At 55.7% G+C, this 19,558-nt stretch overlaps 7 protein-coding genes across 7 annotated transcripts; 3 read left to right on the forward strand and 4 right to left on the reverse strand.

Moving 5' to 3' along the window:
• Positions 1-2,106: 2,106 nt before the first annotated feature.
• E0L32_011666 (uncharacterized protein) lies at positions 2,107-3,246 on the reverse strand (the record flags this gene model as incomplete). The annotated part of the gene is made up of 3 exons (XM_031134420.1): positions 2,107-2,971; positions 3,054-3,091; positions 3,244-3,246. The coding sequence occupies 3 exons, from the start codon at positions 3,244-3,246 to the stop codon at positions 2,107-2,109; spliced, it is 906 nt and encodes a 301-aa protein (XP_031000136.1).
• Positions 3,247-3,699: 453 nt separating this feature from the next.
• Positions 3,700-4,625, forward strand: E0L32_011667 (uncharacterized protein; the record flags this gene model as incomplete). The annotated part of the gene is made up of 2 exons (XM_031134421.1): positions 3,700-3,753; positions 3,825-4,625. The coding sequence occupies 2 exons, from the start codon at positions 3,700-3,702 to the stop codon at positions 4,623-4,625; spliced, it is 855 nt and encodes a 284-aa protein (XP_031000137.1).
• Positions 4,626-4,762: 137 nt separating this feature from the next.
• E0L32_011668 (uncharacterized protein) lies at positions 4,763-5,602 on the reverse strand (the record flags this gene model as incomplete). The annotated part of the gene is made up of 1 exon (XM_031134422.1): positions 4,763-5,602. The coding sequence occupies one exon, from the start codon at positions 5,600-5,602 to the stop codon at positions 4,763-4,765; it is 840 nt and encodes a 279-aa protein (XP_031000138.1).
• Positions 5,603-6,218: 616 nt separating this feature from the next.
• On the reverse strand, positions 6,219-7,476 carry E0L32_011669 (uncharacterized protein; the record flags this gene model as incomplete). The annotated part of the gene is made up of 3 exons (XM_031134423.1): positions 6,219-6,359; positions 6,417-6,841; positions 6,897-7,476. The coding sequence occupies 3 exons, from the start codon at positions 7,474-7,476 to the stop codon at positions 6,219-6,221; spliced, it is 1,146 nt and encodes a 381-aa protein (XP_031000139.1).
• Positions 7,477-8,041: 565 nt separating this feature from the next.
• Positions 8,042-9,119, forward strand: E0L32_011670 (uncharacterized protein; the record flags this gene model as incomplete). The annotated part of the gene is made up of 4 exons (XM_031134424.1): positions 8,042-8,435; positions 8,494-8,636; positions 8,704-8,942; positions 9,011-9,119. 4 exons carry the CDS (start codon positions 8,042-8,044, stop codon positions 9,117-9,119), a joined length of 885 nt encoding a protein of 294 aa, XP_031000140.1.
• Positions 9,120-10,928: 1,809 nt separating this feature from the next.
• Positions 10,929-12,092, forward strand: E0L32_011671 (uncharacterized protein; the record flags this gene model as incomplete). The annotated part of the gene is made up of 2 exons (XM_031134427.1): positions 10,929-11,043; positions 11,146-12,092. The coding sequence occupies 2 exons, from the start codon at positions 10,929-10,931 to the stop codon at positions 12,090-12,092; spliced, it is 1,062 nt and encodes a 353-aa protein (XP_031000141.1).
• Positions 12,093-13,626: 1,534 nt separating this feature from the next.
• Positions 13,627-15,553, reverse strand: E0L32_011672 (uncharacterized protein; the record flags this gene model as incomplete). Its single annotated transcript, XM_031134428.1, has 3 exons — positions 13,627-14,956; positions 15,022-15,154; positions 15,217-15,553. The coding sequence occupies 3 exons, from the start codon at positions 15,551-15,553 to the stop codon at positions 13,627-13,629; spliced, it is 1,800 nt and encodes a 599-aa protein (XP_031000142.1).
• Between the last annotated feature and the right edge of the window lie 4,005 nt (positions 15,554-19,558).

Consider the following 19,558-nt stretch of genomic DNA (forward strand, 5'->3'; position numbering starts at 1 on the left):
GGTGCCATCATTGATGCTGCTTTCGCGAGGAAGATCTGGGCATTGTCGTCGGGTATGGGGGAATGCTGAAGAGATATGGTTGCACAGATAGCGTAAAGGAGACAAGATAAAGCAATGCTGGGATGTTGCTGGTGATTAGATATCGCACTCTACCCAGAGACAGGCGGCGGACAGACAGGAACGGCGAGTCGGGGGGAGTAAGAGGTTCTCGGAGCGAGTAAGTGGATAAGGGTCCAGGCCCAGGATCAGGATCAGGATGATGAAAGAAAAGGTGGAGCTCAGGTCAGCCCTGAAAACCACTGGAGAGAAAGCCTGGCAACCTGGGAAGAGCACCGTCCCGTCCACAACATGAATATTCGCAGCACCGAGTTACACCTGTGGCCGCGCTTCGAGGGCTAGCAGAACCAGGTGTGTGCAGAGTCGCGGGAGTGCGAAAGTTGTTTCGATCGCGGAGGTGGTGGTGGTTGGGGTGTTTGGGGGTAGTCGGTAAATCGCTGTGGCGGCGGGCGGCAGCGCTACATAACCTTACTTGACTCGGCTCGTCCTGGTCACGCACCCGAAAGAGCGGCACTGGCACCTACAAGTTAGGGAGGTATTCAGAGGTGAACTAGCCCAGGCAGGGAGACTTGTCATGCCCAGTACCAACGTACAGTACAAGTACTTCAATCACTCTAGAGCGAGGAGGGCGACGGACAAGTGCTTATTGCAGCAATAAGGCATTCCCATTCTGTGCGGGGGGGGCTTGGAGGGTTTGCATCATTCTGGCCGGGGCCCGGGGAACACTTTTGTGTAGCGGAGCAATGTCGGTCTCTGGTCAAGAAGCCAAGACTCAAGAGGCAAATATCTCACTATGGATTGACACCGGTCCCTCCTCAGACGGTGCTACTGGACTGGTACCAAACCCAAACGAGGACTGGCTCATCTCGCAATGATTGGTAGCAAACGGAGTCATCAGCTGAATCATCGTCGTGGAAAATGGTCGAAACCCGACATCCGCGATCGATCGACCACACCAAAAGCCAGAGAGATGAACTTCCCATCCATTCCTCACGAGGACCGCTGCCGTCCCCCGTCTCCGTCGGTCGATGCCGCTGGCTGGAAGAAACAACGAGATACCCCGCAATTTCCGACTCTTTGCCGTGGCTCCTAGGCGCGCACACATGTTGCTTGCATGACCTACCCCGTGCGAATCATGGGGCTTTTCTGGATCTTGGTCTTCTCCAGCGCCTTCTTCTTACGTCAGTTGCTGTCCCTGTCTGCATAAAAATACGACGGCCGTTTCGCGATCCGCGACCGTCGCAACCCCTTTTAGCTAGCTGACAGTCGTGAACCCTTGCTCGAGCAACGAAGCGAAGGTTCGTTGCAAGTGGGCATCTTACGGCATTTCTCTCGCACTCTCTGGAAGCCCTGTTCCGGTTCCGGGCCAAATTCCTAATATTGAAACCACCTCGACGGCTGTCCGCGGCGCTGCACGGAACGAGAAATAACCTTATATCGGTTGGGACGATGGCATTAATAATCATCAAATCTCGATAGGTCCGGATGCGTCTCACAGTCCCTATTGCCTTTCTTAAGTCTCCCTCCACCACTCGAAAATTGAGAAGTCACAGGATAGTCACGATAGTCACTGTTGTTCTTTGCCTATCCCCTAATTACTTCATACTCACGGAATCGGGAATGGCCGAGACGGAGAACTCATAGCAGGGATGCAAGTTGGCGAGTAATAGCATAACGCGCAGTCGGATCAGAGCCGGGTAGAGACGGATAGGTTCCGGTGCATCCTGCAGACTGCACGTGGAATCTCCCCGTAATTGGCTCGCAGGCATCCGTTTTGTTCTTCATGGTACTCGTCTCGGTTGCAAGCATCATCACGACATGCAGATGCGGAAAGCATTTCTGGTCCCGAACATTATCATCACACGAGGAAAAAGGAGGCTGCATCGAGCTGGTTTCATTAACTTTTCATTGCTGACCATGCACCGACCATGAACCGTGGTCTTGTGGCCCTTCCAGTTCAGTTGGCTAATCAACTCCGAAGAACAAGCAAGCACCCCTGTGCCCGTAACCCATGCAGTAACCCGTAAAGTGCGCTCTTTAAAAGCTTTTTTACTCCTCCCGGAGCTCGGCAATCTTCTCCTGGACGCGCTTCTTCCTCTCGTCGTAAGACAGCTTCTTGCTGCGGTACTTCTGGGACTCCTTCTTCCACTCCTCCTTGGTCTTCTTGGGGGCATCGCTCTCGACCTTCTTGAAGGGGTCCTCACGGATAGCGGCGTGGGCCTCGGTGTAGATGTCCTCAACGCCGTCGGCCTCGATCTCATCGTCAATGTACTTGCCGAACTGGCTCTTGTAGCGCTCCTCATCATCGTCGGCGAGCGTCTCCATGTACTCAGCAACGTGGCCGCCAAAGATGTACTTCCTCAGGGTCTCGGCGTCGAGCTCCTCGGTCTCCATGTCGAAACCGGGGAAGCGGTTCTCGGAGTGGGGGATGAGGATACCACCGTCAGAGGCACCCTTCATGGCACCGAAGACACGGGCACCAGTGGAGGTGCGGGCAAGACCGACATCAAGGAAGGCCTTGAAGGGGCGGCGCTCGCCATCGTCGGTCTCGGCAGCCTCAGTCAGGGTGTACTCTCCATCGGCCTCCTCAACACCGGTGAAGGTCTCGTCGAGGCCGAGCTTCTTGAGGACACGGCGAGCGATGAGAAGACCGGTGGCGTAGGCGGCGGACCAGTTGGTCAGACCGTGCTCAATGCCGTAGGCCTTGAGCTCGTGCGAGTAGGCCGAGCAGAAAACCTTGTCACCCGAGACCTCAGAGGTCACGATCTGCATGATGATGTCGCGGTTCGTGAAGCGAACGACCAGGCGGTACTTGGGGGCATTGTACTTGTTCTTGGCCTGGGTGATGAGGCGCTTGCGGGCGTAGTAGTCGGTCTTTCCGGAGCGACGGCGCTTGTACTTGGTCTGGAAGCGGCTGCGAGGCGCGAGCAAAGTCAGTATGATAATTCTCATGGGAAAAGCAAGGGGCACCAGAGGGCTTTGTGTGTTCTTCATACCTGTAGTAAGCGCTGTTCTTCACCAACTTGTGGAAGGCCTGCGACGATTTCCCGAGTCAGCAATTTGCGCTTCAGATGAACCTCTAGATCCGAAGCATTTTGCATTGACTCCTTTCTGGTTCAAAGGCGGGATTTCTCCCTGGTATCGCTGCCATGTCTAGCAGCGGCCTCGAGTATGGGTTCAGCTTACCATTTTGACGGTTTGGGCTGCGTGGTATCAGCTCAATTGTCTGGTTCGTGATGGTTGATGAAAATGTTCAAAGTAAATTTGGCGGGACTCGAAATTTGTGTGCGATAATTGACGGCCCCGCCCCACAGCCCTAGCCAGGGTCGTGCCTCGAGAACATCGAGGCCGGGTTGGCGACGAGTCACCTGATACCTCACGTGACAAAGATGGGATCCTCCACCTTGTTATCTAATCTCTAGGCCGAGGTAAGCGGCGGTGGTTTCTTGCCTGGTACAGCTTAGCCACTCGGCCACTCACAAACATGCCTAGGCTTGGATTGACCCTCCAGGCGCCCCCTCGATAGCATGCGTCGACGGATGAGGAGTAGACCTAGCACATAATTAAGACACAAGATCGAGGCTCATTACTCTTCCCTTTGGTCTCCATAGTGCAATACACAAACAGCTTCTTCTATCTATCATGTCTGGGCAGAGGCAGCCCAAGGTCGTGCTCTTCGACATTGGTGGTGTCTGTGTAAGTCGACAGGAGTGGGGATGGCCGGAGCCCTCATTCTCGCATATGCTTGATATCTGACTTTCCACCAGGTAGTCTCTCCCTTCCAAGCCATCCTTGACTATGAATTGAGTCTAGGCATCCCGCCGGGATGGGTCAACTACTCCATCTCCAAGACTGCCCCCAATGGGTTCTGGCATCGTCTGGAGAGGGGTCAGATTCCCATGGATGACAAGTTCTTTGAAGGTTTCAACAGGGATCTTCATGACTCTACGCGATGGGAGGCGTTCTACCGGCAACAGCAAGAAAAGAACCCTTCATTGCCCAAAGAGGTGCCTGTATTGCCAAAGCTCGACGGCGAATGGTTGTTTGTTGAAATGATGCGAGCGTCCGACTTTCCGGACCCATGGATGTTTCCGGCACTTGAGAAGCTCAAAGCAAGCGGCAAATACATCCTGGTGGCGCTCAGCAATACGGTTATATTCCCGCCAGGTCACGAGCTGCATCAAGAGGACTTTTTCGACCACCCCGTGAAGAAAGTATTTGACGTATTCATCTCCTCAGCACACGTCGGGCTGAGGAAACCGGATCCAGAGATATACGAGCTCGCCGTCAGAGAGTCGGACCGCTACGCCAGGGCGCATGCCGAGACGAGGGGCAAGACGCTCGGCTGGGAAGACGGTGTTAAGCCGGAGGACATTCTCTTCCTCGATGATATCGGCGAGAACCTCAAAGCCGGCAGAAAGCTGGGGTTTAGGACGATCAAGGTCCCGTTAGGGCGTGCATACGAAGCGGTCGAGGAATTAGAGAAAGTCACAGGACTGGCGTTAGCGGGCGGTCATCCCAAAATCCCCGTCGAGCCGAACATGAAGGGAACCCACGCCAAGTTGTGATGAGCATGCCAGGCAGTCTCACGCGAAAGCAACGAGAAGTACCGGCATCCCTGAATCTTGAATTGGAGTCCACATCATGGAGACCTCGTAGTATAGAATCATTTTAGATACAAGAACACCGAGATGCCGAGTCAATATCAAAGCCTATGTGCAATGTACACATATAGCGAGTCCACGTACTCTATCTTCCCATTCACCGCCGCTTGGGCAAACTCCTCCCGAAAGATCGACCTCGCTCTGCCCTCAAGTCCGTCCATTGTAGCAGACTCATTGAGCACAATCGCCTTGATGCGATCAAACTGCTCGTCGGCCTGGTCAACACTCAAAGAAGGCGATTCCACGCCGCTGATGTTCTCCAGCTCCACGACTTTATCGACGACGAAACCTCGACTCTCCAGGACCTGCACAAAAGAGTTCTTCGATTTCACCCATGCCCTATTCGATGGCCAGAAGAGACCCAACTGCGCAGCAACATGTTCCATCATGAGACCAGAGGGGAAATTTTGCTCATGCGGGGCATCCACGGCGAGGATGCCGCCAGGTTTTAGGTACTCTCTCCAGCTCCTGACTACCTCCTCCGGGTGCTGGAACAAGACGAAAGCATTCGAGCACAGTATGAAGTCAAAACTAGCCTTAGGAATGCCCGGGTTCGAGTCTAAATCCGTCACATCGTAGAGCATGAAGTCGATCCGCGAGCCCAGCTTCACATCCCTCTTTTGTCGCTCAGCAGCCACTGCCAGCATGCCCTCACTCACGTCGACCGCAGTGACCCGTCCCTGCTCGCCAACGAGCTCGGCGGCCAGAAAGGCATCTAGACCCGTGCCGCAAGCGAGATCGAGGATCCGAGAGCCAGGGCGGATGTCAAGGAGCTTGATGAACCGGGCGGAGTAGTGAGGATGCCATGATTGCTCATAGTTTGCAGCGCGGGCGTCGTACATGCGCCGCGCAGATGCGACTTGAGTCTCAGTCTCGGCCATGGATATGCCGAGTTGCGATAAAGTCAAGCAAAACTATTGCGAGTTGAGATCGACGATGCGTCAAAGCACCAGGTTCCGTTTTTGTTTCTGGGTGACGATTGCGAAGGTCCCAAGTTGATGTCACTCGCGACCAATTAGGGATGAGGTGTGATAACTCTAGACTTCGGCCCGTGTTGCTGCGTAACGTCATATCGTGCCTGTCCCAGCGGCTTTGCAAAATTGCGCTTACATATTGAGGGCTCTTTTGTTAAATAGCAGGTCATATTCAGCCCTATAACTGTGTTGATTGAGATGGGTAGAACCGTAGTTCATACGTCGCCAAGAAACCAACGATGTATCCGCTCCGTCGCGTTCCAGGATGGAAACTCTCTATGACTCTATTTTATATAAGGTTCAAGGAGAGCAAAAGCAAGAATAATTGGAGAGTCCTTTGAGGTACTCTGAGACACAACCGAGTGGTGATCTTGTGATGCCGTCAAAGGAGCCTCAAAATGCAAAGGCAATACTTTGCTAAGATTTCAACCGCCACCACCGCAGAACATCTTCCAGATATAGCACCAGTGGCAGCGTCACTTAATTGCGGGCCGGAGAGGTCTGTTGCAGGGACGCACTGTTTTCACTCGCTGAGCACGATGCCTTGCCGCATAGCACGCTTGAAAAGCTCAGCAAAACCCTGCGTGCCGTGACAATTGCTCTCCTCGCGCTTCTCTATCGCTTTGGGAAGCCACCCCTGAATCTTTTCTATACGATTTCGGTTCTACATCACGCGTGTTAGCAATCTATCCACGAACAACCACCACTGTTCTCAACATACCGAAGGGTGCGTGCTCAACCATTCCGGCGGCTCGCCCTGCTGCGCTCGGTCCATCCGTGCCCAAAAGTCGACGGCATCCCGCGGGTCATAACACGCTTCTGCCATCATCATAAGGCCGATGTAGTCCGCTTCGCTCTCCTGCAGGCGGCCCATTGGCCTTTCGAAGAGAATGTCCAGGAAGCCACGGCCAAAGAACTGGACGGCAAAGATACCGCCTGGTATCGCAAGAGAGAGGAACAACAGGCTCCCCCATAATATGTTGACACCTATTGACTGCGACAGACGTTCCGCGATATGACCTGCCAGGTTGTGCGCAATCTCGTGCCCGAGGACCGCAGCCATCGCACTCTCGTTCTTGACCATGTTGAAGATGCCGCTGAAGACAAAAACCTTGCCACCCGGTAGCACAAAGGCATTCGCCGTCCCTAACGCACAGTCAGCACCAGCTCAGCACCATTGAGAGATTGGAATGCGGCATACCCGGATCATCAATGACCATCACTTCCCAATTCTCGTCTTCCATCCCACTGACCGGGATCAGCCTCTTCATGACGCGCTTCACCATGATCGTCCTCCAGTCCCAGTCGGACAGGAAGCGACCTCCTTGGCTCTCGACCTCGTAGATCACCCGCTTGTACTGCATCTCCGACACTTGATTGACGCTCTCCTCCCCGAAGCAGTTGAAGCGCTTGCGCCCCGATACCGGAACGACCTCAATATTGTAGAAGTAGAAGGCGATGGCGCTCGCGATTGCAAACACAATGACGGCGTGCGTACTCGGGCTACGTATGACGCGTCTTAGCTGGCCGGTGGTCACGACGGGGCGCGCAGTCCGCAGGCGGTGGTCGTTCGGGTCGTAGTATCGTCGCGAAGAGAATGTTGAGAATGGATGGCGCCGCGAACGGATTTGAACGGGCTGGGACCTCCATACCGCCGCTTTAGAGATCTGCGACGACACTGAACGGCCAAGAACCGGCAGTTGCGGCGCTGAACTGCTGCGGCTAGCCGGCCAGGACCGCACCAGGGCCGGGCGCATCGACAGCAGACGCCGGCTCAACATCTTTGGCCGAGGGACTCACAAAATGAAGGTGATCGAGCGCTACTATATGCCGTGGCTCAATGTCACTTCAGCCGACCCCGGCTGCGTGTATCCTATCTCCCGAGAAGCGTTGCCGTCGACATCAAAGGGCTTCGATGGCTTCGAAGTTGTGGAAGCGCTGACGGCATCGCTCGATGTGGTGGAGCTTTCCTCCAGGCGGCGATAAGATAAGAATGAGTACCCATCCCATCCCACGAGACTCGTCAAGAAACACTATGATATTGGCATTTCTTGATGAGCTCGGGATATTATTCTACTGCGAAATAATGATGGATTTGTGGCTGTTTAAGAATGTAAATTCTGTTCATGGTCTACATATTAACTGGCTGTAAAGAGACTTTGCCTGTCCAATCTTTCCTTGCCTCGAACCCTCGTACAAGTGGGCGACGCACGGACCATGCCCCTCGAAGGGGTCCCAAGTTAGTTCGACGCTCCACGTGTAGTTCTCAAAGGTGGCATCGAAGCTCCCTTCACTCAACAACGACCTTCGCGCACCGCCCTTTGCGACGAGACAAGATAAGCCAAGATGGACCCCTACTCAGCAGAAGGCGAGCTCATCAACATCCACAACCACTTCCACCAAGGACAGTTCCAGGAGGTGGTGGACTACGACACTTCCACCCTGTCTCCGGAGAACGCCCTCCCTGCCCGCGTCCTCCAGCTGCGCGCTCGCATTGCCCTGGGCCAGGCCGACGATGTCGTCGCCGATGTGAAGGGGGAGAAGGAGCCCGAGCTGATTGCCGTCGGCGCGCTGGCCGAGCTCACCCTGGGCAAGACCGACTCGGCGGTCAAGACGGCGGAGAAGCTTGCAGAGGAGGCTGCCGATAACAATGCGGTCCAGGTCATCGGTGGCACTGTCCTTCAGGCCGCCGGCAAGCCGGACGAGGCCCTGGCTTTGCTGTCACAGCACTCTGGCAACCGTATGTCTCAATTGGTCCTGGACGCGAGGAGCGAGGGGCTAACGTAAGATTGTCGCAGTGGACGCCGTCGCGCTCATCGTCCAAATCCACCTACAACAGAACCGAAATGACCTAGCACTCAAGGAAGTAACGGCGGCGAGGAGGTGGGCTCAGGATAGTCTCTTGGTCAACCTCGCAGAATCATGGGTTGGTCTACGGCTGGTACGTCGGACGAGACACGAGGATAGTCATCATTTGTCTCCGGGATGATACTGACAAGGGAACACAGGGCGGCGAAAAGTATCAGCAGGCATTCTACGTTTTTGAGGAGCTCGCTCAGGCACCCTCGACCTCGTCTGTGCGGACGCTGGTCGCGCAGGCGGTCGCGGAACTGCACCTGGGCAGGGCAGAGGAGGCCGAGGCCGCGCTGGATCAGGCGGTGAAGAAGGAGCCCAACTACACAGAGGCCATTGCCAACCAGCTGGTCCTTGCGGTCATCACTGGAAAGGATGCTGCCGAGCTGACGAGGTGAGTTACAGCCGCATTTCGGCGGACGCGAATGTGCCGGACTGAAAGTACTAATTCTTTCCGACCAGCTCATTGAAGAAGGCGGACCCCCAACACCCCTTCTTAGTCGAATTGGAGGAGAAGAGTGCCTTGTTTGACAAGGCAGCCACGAAGTACAGCGCAAAAGTCTCGGCATAGACTGGCGAATGAGTTATGATTAGACAGGACTGTTCGATGCCCCGGACCCAGCTGCAGCAAAAATTATCGTCACACGAGAATAATGAAGAAAAGAATGGCAAAAGCGCGACGAGGCCAACCCATTGCCTCTCCCTATCTATGCAACCTCCATATGATCGAGATGCCACTGATCGCATTGTACCTATCATTCGAAGACGGACACCACCCACCCAGCAGAAGTTGTTCAAGCCATCCTCCAGTCTGCAACACTCAGGTAGTGCGAAGTAAGGCCCCATATCAGTCAGCATGGCAAGATGGCCGGGCGGCTAAGTGTTTAGCGGAAAAGATAAGATCCTCCTCTGATAAACCAATTATCATTCTAGTTTCGCACAATGTGTGAGAGGATCTCGCTCTTCTCTTGTCATGGTTTGTCTTGGCGTCGGGCCCCTTTCCATTCAGATTCATCTCGCAAACTAGATTCTTGCCATCACATCAAGTCCGAATCCACTCAGGAGCCACAGGCGACCGACCTGGACCAGGATCTCACCTCTTTCTGCAGCCTAACAGTGTTAACCTCATCTTGATACGGGCTTGGCAGTCTTGTTCTGCGTGGGGGCCCACCCACGCTAACTGACTAGCCTCGAAGGAGCAAATGACATCATCATCACCATCGTGAGCAAAGCCGCATGTTTGCTGTCCCCGCGGCAATTCTCGCAATCTGCTTACACGAGAACGCAGAGAGACCATTGCGGGATATCTGCATACGGAGCTAGGTAGTTCTAAGCCCCTGCGTGCAGCATTGGCAGGGGGACATTGCATTCCCCTCACCGCTCCTCATTCCGTCATTGAGCATAAGGGAGCGCATTGCTTTGCTGATGGACCTTCAAGTGATGCCTGGCAACTGTGATGCCACAGACGGACGTTGTGTGGACGGGGAGTATAGGAGGTCGAGCCGCAAGATTTGCACAGAGACTGCTGTGCTACACGGATCGGTGCGGCTCTGCGAGATGGTCATCCCAGGAGGGTTGGCTGGGCTTTACGCCTAGTGGTCGTGTTGCCTGTTCGATCCGTTGCGGCTGCTTCTGTACCTGTCGGGCTCAAGCTAGGTACACACACTCGGTGAAGTGCCGGGAAGCCAAGGTACGGTCTCACTTCCACTGGTCGCCTCTGCCCTGGGTGGCAACGGCCTGCGGCTCCCTCCTCGGGCCTTGGCCATTCGCTCTTGGGCAACTGAAGTGGTTCCTTACCTAGTCCGCCGGGGAGAGAAATCTTTTAGACTTTCCGGAATGTGGACCCAACACAGCAGTGCGCTGCCCCTGGAATGCACTGGCACGACTGGTTCCGGCATGGCGGGCATGGACTGTCCTGCACGGTGACGATTTGCCTCCCGTTCCCAGCGTCCTGGTCCCCACCGGGAGAAGGGTCTTGTCGCGGCCTAGTCCAGTCTGGATGCGCTATTGCGCCCCGTGGGACCGCTCATAGTCGCGTAACCAGTCTGTTCGATGACCCTCTTATCTCTTGTCATGTACGACGACGTAGGAGGGCGATGACGGTGGACTGGCCCTTTCGGCTGCCTTTCACGATGGTGTCTCGGGGAACCCGGGCTATATAACTAACGGCCTTCGAGCTTTCCTTCCGGCTCGCCTCCTGTGTTCTCCAGACACTTCTCCACAGGCTTCATCGTATATAAACGATTCACAGTCTTGATTGATCCTGCACTTTTAGATTTCTCCCTGCTTCAGAGCTTCGTTTCACAGCCCAACAAGCAATATTCGACTAGACATAGACAGCTTTGGTTCTTGGTTGCAGCTTGTCAAAAACTCCATCAACATGCCTATCGCCATCACGCCCCCGCCTGTCATCGTCAAGGACGCGCCGGCCCAGGCCGTCTCAGACGCCGTGCCTGCCGCCGGAGACAAGAAGCGGAAGATCATCTGCTTTTCAGGTAAGCGATCTTCGCCCAGGGGGGCTGCAGCAGCCCTATCGGCCCTCCCCACTTGTACAAAACAACCCTTGTGCTGATCAACAACCCAACCCTTTGGCGCAGACTTTGACGGCACCATCTTCATGCAGGACACGGGCCACATCCTGTTTGACAACCACGGCTGCGGCTCCAAGCGGCGCGAGATCCTCGACGAGCAGATCAAGTCCGGCGAGCGGTCCTTCCGCGACGTCTCGGAGGAGATGTGGGGCTCCCTCAACGTCCCCTTCGACGACGGCTTCGAGGTCATGGAGCGCGAGCTCGAGATCGACCCGGACTTCCGTGCCTTCCACCAGTTCTGCCTCGACAACGGCATCCCCTTCAACGTCATCTCGGCGGGGCTCAAGCCCGTCCTGCGCCGCGTGCTCGACGCCTTCCTCGGCGAGGACCGGTCCGCGCACATCGACATCGTCGCCAACGGCGCCGACATCGCCGCCGACGGCTCCGCCTGGCGGCCCGTCTGGCTGCACGGCGGCAGCGAGCTGGGCCACGACAAGGCGCAGTCCGTCGCCGAGGCCCGCCGCGCCGCCGAGCTCGCCTGCGAGGACGGCACCGTGCCCCTCATCGTCTTCATCGGCGACGGCGTCTCGGACCTGCCCGCCGCGCGCCAGGCCGACGTGCTCTTCGCCCGCCGCGGCCTGCGCCTCGAGGAGTACTGCGTCGAGAACGGCATCCCCTACACTCCCTTCGACACCTTCGCCGACATCCAGCGCGAGCTGGCCAGGGTCCAGGCCGAGGACGACGCGCAGACGCGCGGCCGCGGCCTGCCCGCGCGCTTCAACCCCCGCGCCAACATGTGGCGCCGCGTGTCGAGCAGGACGGCCGTGCCCCGCTACATCGCCCTGTCGCCCACGCGCGAGGAGAAGATGTTCCTGTGGCCCGAGGCCTTCACCGAGCTCACGGCCGCGGCTGCCGCGGCGTCGGCGTCGGCGACCTCCCCCGTGCTCGAGAAGACGTTGTCGCTCGAGAAGACGGTCTCGTTGGGCGAGGGACCTGTCGCCGTGCAGGTCTAGACAGCCCACGCGCATACAAATCTTGCTCTTTTTTTCGGCTTCTTTTTTTCCTAGAACGGGGTCCTTTTCATTTAGATATCACATTAGCATAGCACAGGGCGTTTGGGCACTCTTTTGAGGAATTATTCAGGACCGGAACAAGGGGCACACGGGGATGTATACGATCTGCGTCGGGAAATCTCGTGGTTTCATGATACATCTATGTATTCATAGAGCTCGTCCTGAGAGAACAAATAGATTATAGAATACGAAGACTTAAAAAGAAAGATCGAGCGGCATGTTGGTCAATCTCACACAATGACCATCGAGCTCGCATGCAAATGCTACCAGCAAGTCGCAAATAGCAAGTCTCGTAAGCCAAAGGGAACAGTACCTTGTGTGGTATTGCCGTTCAAGCTTCCCCCAAGTGCAACCAGGTCTCTACCGTCTAACGCCTCGACCCGAACAAATCATGTATCATCCGATCTCCTCCAATGCCACAGCCTCCAAAGTCCAAAAGTGAGTAGCAGGGGCAGTTAGCATATACCACGATATATGGCGAGCCGTGGGATAGCTCTTCCACACGGTCACAGTCATATAAGAACGTCACACTTCGGGATCATGAAAGTTTGGGGAATAAAATGATCTAGCTTTCTTCGTTTAGGGCGGTAGCTTTTTTGTTTTTCTTTTTGCTCCCAAGATGCCCGTCGTAAACTTCGTAGCCTAGGCAGAGCGTGTGTGGTGCGTGTATCCAGACACTCTCATCCAAAACCCCAGGAGTTGATATTTCCTCCCCCTTTGCAACTGGCTTTTGGTCCCATAATGAAAAGAACAAGGACAAAAATAAACGTGTCAAGGAAATTCGTTATCGTCATTAGAGTTAACGCAAAAAAAATCAAAGCCCAGGATCTGCCGTTCCCTTCGGCCGCCGCACGTAAAAAAAGAATAAAGCGGCGGACCGATGGGTAACGTCAGAGGTCCCATCCCGGCGCCGTCCCAGTCCTTTAACCAAGCTCTTGCCCTTCTCTCCAGAGAAAGCGCTGGGCTGGCTAAATGAGAACAGACTATGCGGTCCAAGAGGCTCGTTTCATTGTCGTCGTCCATAGCTCCCTCACCTGAGGTCATGACAGGTGGTTTGCATCTCAATACTCCGTATTCGACGTTTATCAGTTCCGCGTAAAGAAGAAAAAAGAAAAAGGATGTTGCAAAGGCAAAGTGTGTAGAGGGGTCAAAGCCTCTTCAGAATTAGACCCTTCCATGCGAATGGCGTTAATCATGAGACATTTACACCGTTTCAGGACACGTAAATAACAGAAGAAGTCGTCGTCGTGTCGTGAGCGCGTCTCCTTCTGCAAAGTATGCCGAGAAAGTCTTCTCCCAACGAATACAAAATGATGAAAATGAAAAAAGATTGGCTGAGGGAGTGTTGTATGCGCAAGCCGGCGCGAGGATATTTGTTTGTGGCTGTTGCTCAAACGTACGGAAACACGCAGTGGTGTCAGAGATGTAACGAGACAGCACAGGCTGGCGTTGGGCCCATCATCTCGTTCCCATGTTATCTGCGTCGCGGAGCCGCGATCGCAGAAGCTGGCCTGCTCATGGTATCGTAGACGGGCGATGGTACGGAACCATCAAAAGTCATCTTGCGGCGCTTCATGTCGAGGCCCCCCATGCCTCCTGACGCCGAGTCGTCCTCGTCCTCGCGGCCACGCTTCATGCCGGCACCGTTCATGACCGGAGCACCATAGCCGTTCTGCAGCGAGCCGCCCATATCGGCCGCTGGCGCATAGACGTCACCTGGACCGCCGTTCGCGGCGCCTCGGTCGCTAGTCATTACATTATACAGATTGCTCGAGGCCTGCTGGGCCCGGGGCGGCGTCTGGTATCCTTGCGTGTAGTAGGACTGAGGAGCTGCAGCACTTCTAGGGGTGGAGCGTCCTGATGCGGCTTGGTGCGCGGCAGAGCCTGCCATCTCGGCTGAGATGTGCGAGGGGTCCGTCGGCATGCCACCTACAGGAGCAGGGTTGTAGTTGTACGAGGCACGGCTCGCGTCATAGGCCCCGCTGTTGTGGGTGTACTCGGCATCGTGCTCGTGCTCGGCCTCCTCTTCGCCGTGGTGCGGAACGGGTTCGCCGGCCTGACCACCATGCATCATACCATTAGTCTTGGTGGAGTCGGGCTGATCAGCACCAGGGCCAGCCACAGATGGTCTGCTGGAGGGAGGGCCCATCTCGTTCTTAACGTACGCCGACTGGCCGTAGATGGAGCGGTCCTGCGGGCTGTTGTGCGACTGAGGATATGGCGATTGCTGCGTGGACGGCGTGTTGTACAGCTGCCTGGAATTGTCGTAGGCCTGGGTCGCCGGAGGATATGCCTGCATACCCTGCAGGGACGAGCCGGGAGGGGTAGTAGCTGGAGTGGCAGGCATTGAGCGCGCGTTGCTAAGGTTCGTGTCGATGGACATAGGATTTGTACCTTGAGCCCCGCTCATACCCTGCTGCGACCACTGAAAGTTATCAGAGGCACCCATGCCAGCACCCATGACGCTGGATGCACTAGTCGGGGGCGTCGGGAAGGTGTGGGCGCGATCTAGAGAAGGTCTGCCCATGCTGGCATGCGAAGGGAGCGACGACTGGGGGCCAGGAAGGCCCATCGAGTGATGATGCTGGGGCTGCAACGCCGGCAGGCCCGGCGCCGGCGGCTGCGTGCTGCGCATCTGGCTCTGCTCCTGCTTTCGGCGCTCGGCGGCGGCCATGACCTGCGTCGTCCGGGTCTGGTTTGTGGGGTGGTAGAGGAGTGCGCCAATGTTATGCACGAAGAGAGGATACAATAGATCTGTGATCCTCTCCTTATTGGCAAACTCCAATGCACGCTCAAACGGTATCCTGAAGCGCCGGCAATTAGCAAAATCGCTACTGAATAGAAGAAGTCCGATTTGTGAACCACTTACCAGACACCCTTGAGATGCATGGGGCCAATCTTGACGACGTGTCGGACCTTTTCGCTCTTCAGAATACCGTCTCGTCTCCCTCGGGTCATGCCAGCAACGTTCAGCAGCTTCGTGCCATTGATCATGTGATTGTCTGAGGATCATGTGTAAGAAAACGAGACTCTCTGTGCCATGATAGAATGCACAGCTACTTACCTTCCCGACGGGCAACACAGATGCCTCTTGCCTCCACCTGGAAGCACAGGCTTCCCTCATCTTCCCATAGGGTAGCCGTAACACGGGGCTTCATGCCGGGAGGAGCGATCTGGCCGGTGGTGTCGAGGTTCCCGTACTGGCCGGGCATGTTGGGCGGCCCTGTCATGCCGGGGGGCGGTAGCACGTTCTGAGCAGCCATTGGGTTCGAGACCTGAGGGGCCGTCGGGGGAGAGGTTAAGCCATTAGGGTAACCATATTGACCATAAGGAGCCGTGTTGGCGTATTGGGAACCAGGTTGTATTAGCGGAGGCTGCTGGTGAGGGTTGTAATGTGGCATGGCGCTCGAGGTCTGGGGAGCCGGCGGCTGGGCCGCGGACATATGGGGTTGATAATACATATCTGGGCCTGGCTGATTCATCGCTGGGTATTGTCCGTAACTGGCCAGCGACTGCGTCGAAGGTCCTGGGAGAGAGGCAGCACCCGGCAAGGAGGGTGGTGTTTTGGGGCCGTGTGAGGACACGGAGGTGAAGGAGGACTGCGAGTCTGCGTTGGAGCTTGCAGAAGAGCCAACGGAGCTAACCCGGGGTGAAGCGGTACCCGAGGAGGAAGCCTGATGAGGTGATGGGAAGGGGAGAGATGGCAACCTCTCGCTCATATACAATGGCCGCTGCACTGCGTGAGCGTTGTAGAACGGTACCTCTGAGGGACCCCGGGTTTGCCTCTCGGAGATCGACGGGAGATCCAGCTTTTCGACTGCCAATGTATTTCTAGAGAGGTTTGATATGGCGAGCTAGGTCTGAGCTGCGCAGAGAAGACAGGCTCAGGATCCTAGGCTCAAGGCGAGAGAAAAGATGCCGCACAAAGGGGTATCTTATCCCAACCTTATCAGAGTGAAGCTGCTCGTACTAGGCGTGCCGGAGCAAGCAGTGTACACTTCCACAAGAGCGTCTGGCGAAAAAGAGCCGTCCAATTGACTTGCAGAGAAGCAAATGGCAGCCGAACGAGTGCGGCAGGATCAATCGCTTCGAGTGAAGGAAGGAAACCCGCGGTGAGGGAAGCGGCGGCAGCTGTCGCACCAACCCAAAGACGTCCAGAATGAGGTTCGTTAATCCGGTCGTAAAAGAGCGTCCTTAAAATCGTAACATGAGCCAATTCGTCCCAGGGAAGAAAGCCGTCTTGCAACACAACAACAACCTATGACCCAATGCCAAAGATGTATAGCCGGTCGCAATTGGGAGAAAGCAAGTCTCGCGGCAAGCGTGAGACGTGGTGGTGGTCGGTCCTTGGGCTTCGAGAGCGAGCGAGGATTGCTTGGTGCTGCTCCTGTCCGGCACTAGTTGTCCAACCCCGCTTGCTTGTCGGTTTCTGTGTCCGGGCCTGTGGTCTCTCTCTCAAGGTCAAGCCTGTACTCTGGTCTCTCTGTGTCGTCGTCTGGATAAAAAATAAATGAATACACAACAAGAGTGTCCTTCGAGGGCCGCGAAAGAAGAGGCTTTTTGGGGCGACTGTCATGTAAGAGTTAAGCGTTAGCTGCAGGTTGCAGGCGGGGGGGAGCAAGGTGCATATCAAGCAGCAACGAGCAGGGAAAAAAAGGACGAAAGTGGAGGTCCAACTGTAGGGAAACAACGCCGGCAACACAACGAGGCAGGAAGGAGGCGCAGGACTTGTTCGTACCTTCTTCACCTCTCGCTCTCTACTTTCTAATCCTCTCAAGGGGTGTGAGAGGGCCGTAATGGACTGGTCGAGGGGAGGCAAAAGAGAGGAGGAGAGGGAACAGGAGGATGAGAAAGAAGAAAAAGCTCGCTGGTGGTGGTGAGAAGAGGCAGGTCAATGGTAGATCAGCGCGAGCGATGAGCGAGAGGAAACGGAGTGGACAGGGCCCCGGTCTACGTACTTGTACATGCCGTACGGGTACCCAGCACTACCTTGCCTACCACCAGAGGTGCTAATCTAAGACCCTTGTGGTGGAAGAGAACAGGGGTGTTTTCGGTTTGGTGGTGGTCCTGGTCCTCTGGCTCTAGCTGTTCTTGTGTGCCCGCTTCTTCCAGTCTTGTCGTCGAGCCATCCATCGGTCCAGTCCAGTCCAGTCCAGCAAAGAGCCAAAAAATCCCAGCCAGCCAACGAGTGTGGGTGTGTGTTATTTTTTTTTTTTCGATGGAGATGGATGGAGAGTACTGGAGATAGGTAGCTCTACTCCGCAGGTACTTGCACTACAATTCGAGCCACCGTGGGCACCATTTTTGCCCTACGTACCTACGCTCTTCTCTACCTGCCTTCTCAATAACCTTGCAAGTCAGGTACCTCCTGGGTAGGTCATCAACAATCCAGCCATCTCTCTCACTCAAGTCCTGTCTGTTTGTGTGGTCTTCCCTCTCTCTCTTGCTCGCCCGCCCCTCTCCCCTCCTGCTCTGACCCAAAGTCGTGCTGCCGGTTCGTCTCCGAAAGTACCTCGTACCTCTGGGGAGTCTTTGCTGGCCTGGCTGGATGGCTGACCAGGGTGTGGGAGGGATTTGGTGGTGCAAGGGAGCAGGCAGGATAAGAAAGAGGTTGGGGTGGTGTTAGTGGCTCGACTAACAGCGGGTTCAAGGGTTGCGCGCGGACCAGGGCCTATCCTTACAGGGGTCGGGGGACCCATGAGAGGGAGGGAGGGGACCCAGAAGAGAAGGGGGGCGTGGGTGTTGGCAAGGTTGCACCAAAGCGAACAACGAGAGGAGGGGAAGAAGAGAAGACAAGAGTAAAACGGGGGCCGCCAATTCCTTTTCGGCTGGCTGGGTCCTGGGCTGGCCTGACCGAGTGGCCTTCCTCCTTGTCAGAAGCAAAGCCGTGGGACCCCCAAGCGACGACGGAAAAGAAAGCATGGTGGGTTTGCACGCGAGAGAGAGAGAGAGACAGAGAGACAGAGAGGGAGAGAGACAACGATGGGGCGTGTGTGGCGGTGGGCCAGAAAGTGTCGAAAGCTCCAGGCCAAGATGGAACAAACAGCCACTTGGTAGTTTCGAGTCGACGATGCTATGCTGATAATGATACCTACTTGTACAAGTAGATGCTGGAGTGGAGGGCCAACAAACAAGGGTCAATCAGTCAGACAAGCCCATGATGCGCGTTGCCTGTGCTTTGCTTTGCTGTGCTGTGCTCTGCCTGCGGTGCTTTGCTTTGCATCGCTTTGCCAGCTGCGGATGGATATGCACAGATGTGGATGAGGATCTGGTGTGGTGCTTCGGTAAGCTGCGATGGGTGTGGGGATGGCAAAAGATGGCACACAGATGGCGGATGCAGAGACTTCACAAAGTAGCCGGCCGGGAGGGTGTACGGTCTGGCTGATATTACGGAGTAGGCATTCAATTCATCACAAAGCCGCAGTGCTCCCTTCCTAGCAGAGTTCCCGCCGTCCGGTCTTGTCCACCGTGTGGCGCCCAGCCGGAATGGCCAGGAGCCCAGACGTCGGTGATGCTTCAAAGAGAAAGAGAGAGAGAGAAACCCGAGCTACAGTGTTGCTGATGAGCAGGCGGACAGGCTCGCGGGCTGCTGGCTGGGGAGATGGAGGGAGGGGTGTGTGTCGAAGGCCAGTGGAGACGGTGAACATGGATGGCCTGGAGTGCAATGACTGGACGGATGGGCAATTGAAGGCGGGCCCGACTTGTACAAGCGCTTCAAGGGCAATTGGCTCGCGCTTCGGCTCTGTCTCTGTCCATGCTGTCCAGCTGGCTAGAGAGATGGCTACCTTGGGGGATGCTGGGCCATTCTCTTGCCATGGGAGAGAGACATCTCACTTGGATGGGGGTACAGACCTTGACTGCCAAGTTTTACTTGGTAGGCGTATCATCAGTCAATGGCCCCCAACCGTTTCATCTAACTACGTAAACACTCAAAAAGGGCGCGCTCAACATTGAGCTGGGAGGTAAGAAGGAAGATATTTCGCGTTCGGAGAATGGCAGGTACTTCTCTCCTCCGGCCATGGAACACCCCGGTATACGGCACAATTGCGGCATATTCACGGTCCCATTGGGACAACAACGTTTGGCGGACAAAGAGTCTATTGACCAGCCGGGCTGGTGAACAACAACTTACTCTAGGTAACTAACTCCCTACTCCGTAGTGAATCAGTTTAAGACCACCCTCACTACCTACATCCAGATAGTGCCGTGGCCGTCTCGGCGTCGAGTTGCTTGGAGGGCTGGGGAGTGGAGGCGAGAATGGGCCCAGCCGTCTTTTCAGTTAGCCGCTTGCATTAGACGGAGAAAGAGACTCGCGGGCCAGTCTTTTCTGATCGGCCTTATCTCTTCTCGAAACAGCTCCAGCTTTTTCTGGAGCTGGTAGGGAAACATGTGTTGTATTAGCGTCT

This window comes from Thyridium curvatum (assembly GCF_004353045.1).
Source record: "Thyridium curvatum strain D216 chromosome Unknown NODE_113_length_97512_cov_84.250480, whole genome shotgun sequence".
Taxonomy (NCBI): domain Eukaryota; kingdom Fungi; phylum Ascomycota; class Sordariomycetes; order Thyridiales; family Thyridiaceae; genus Thyridium; species Thyridium curvatum.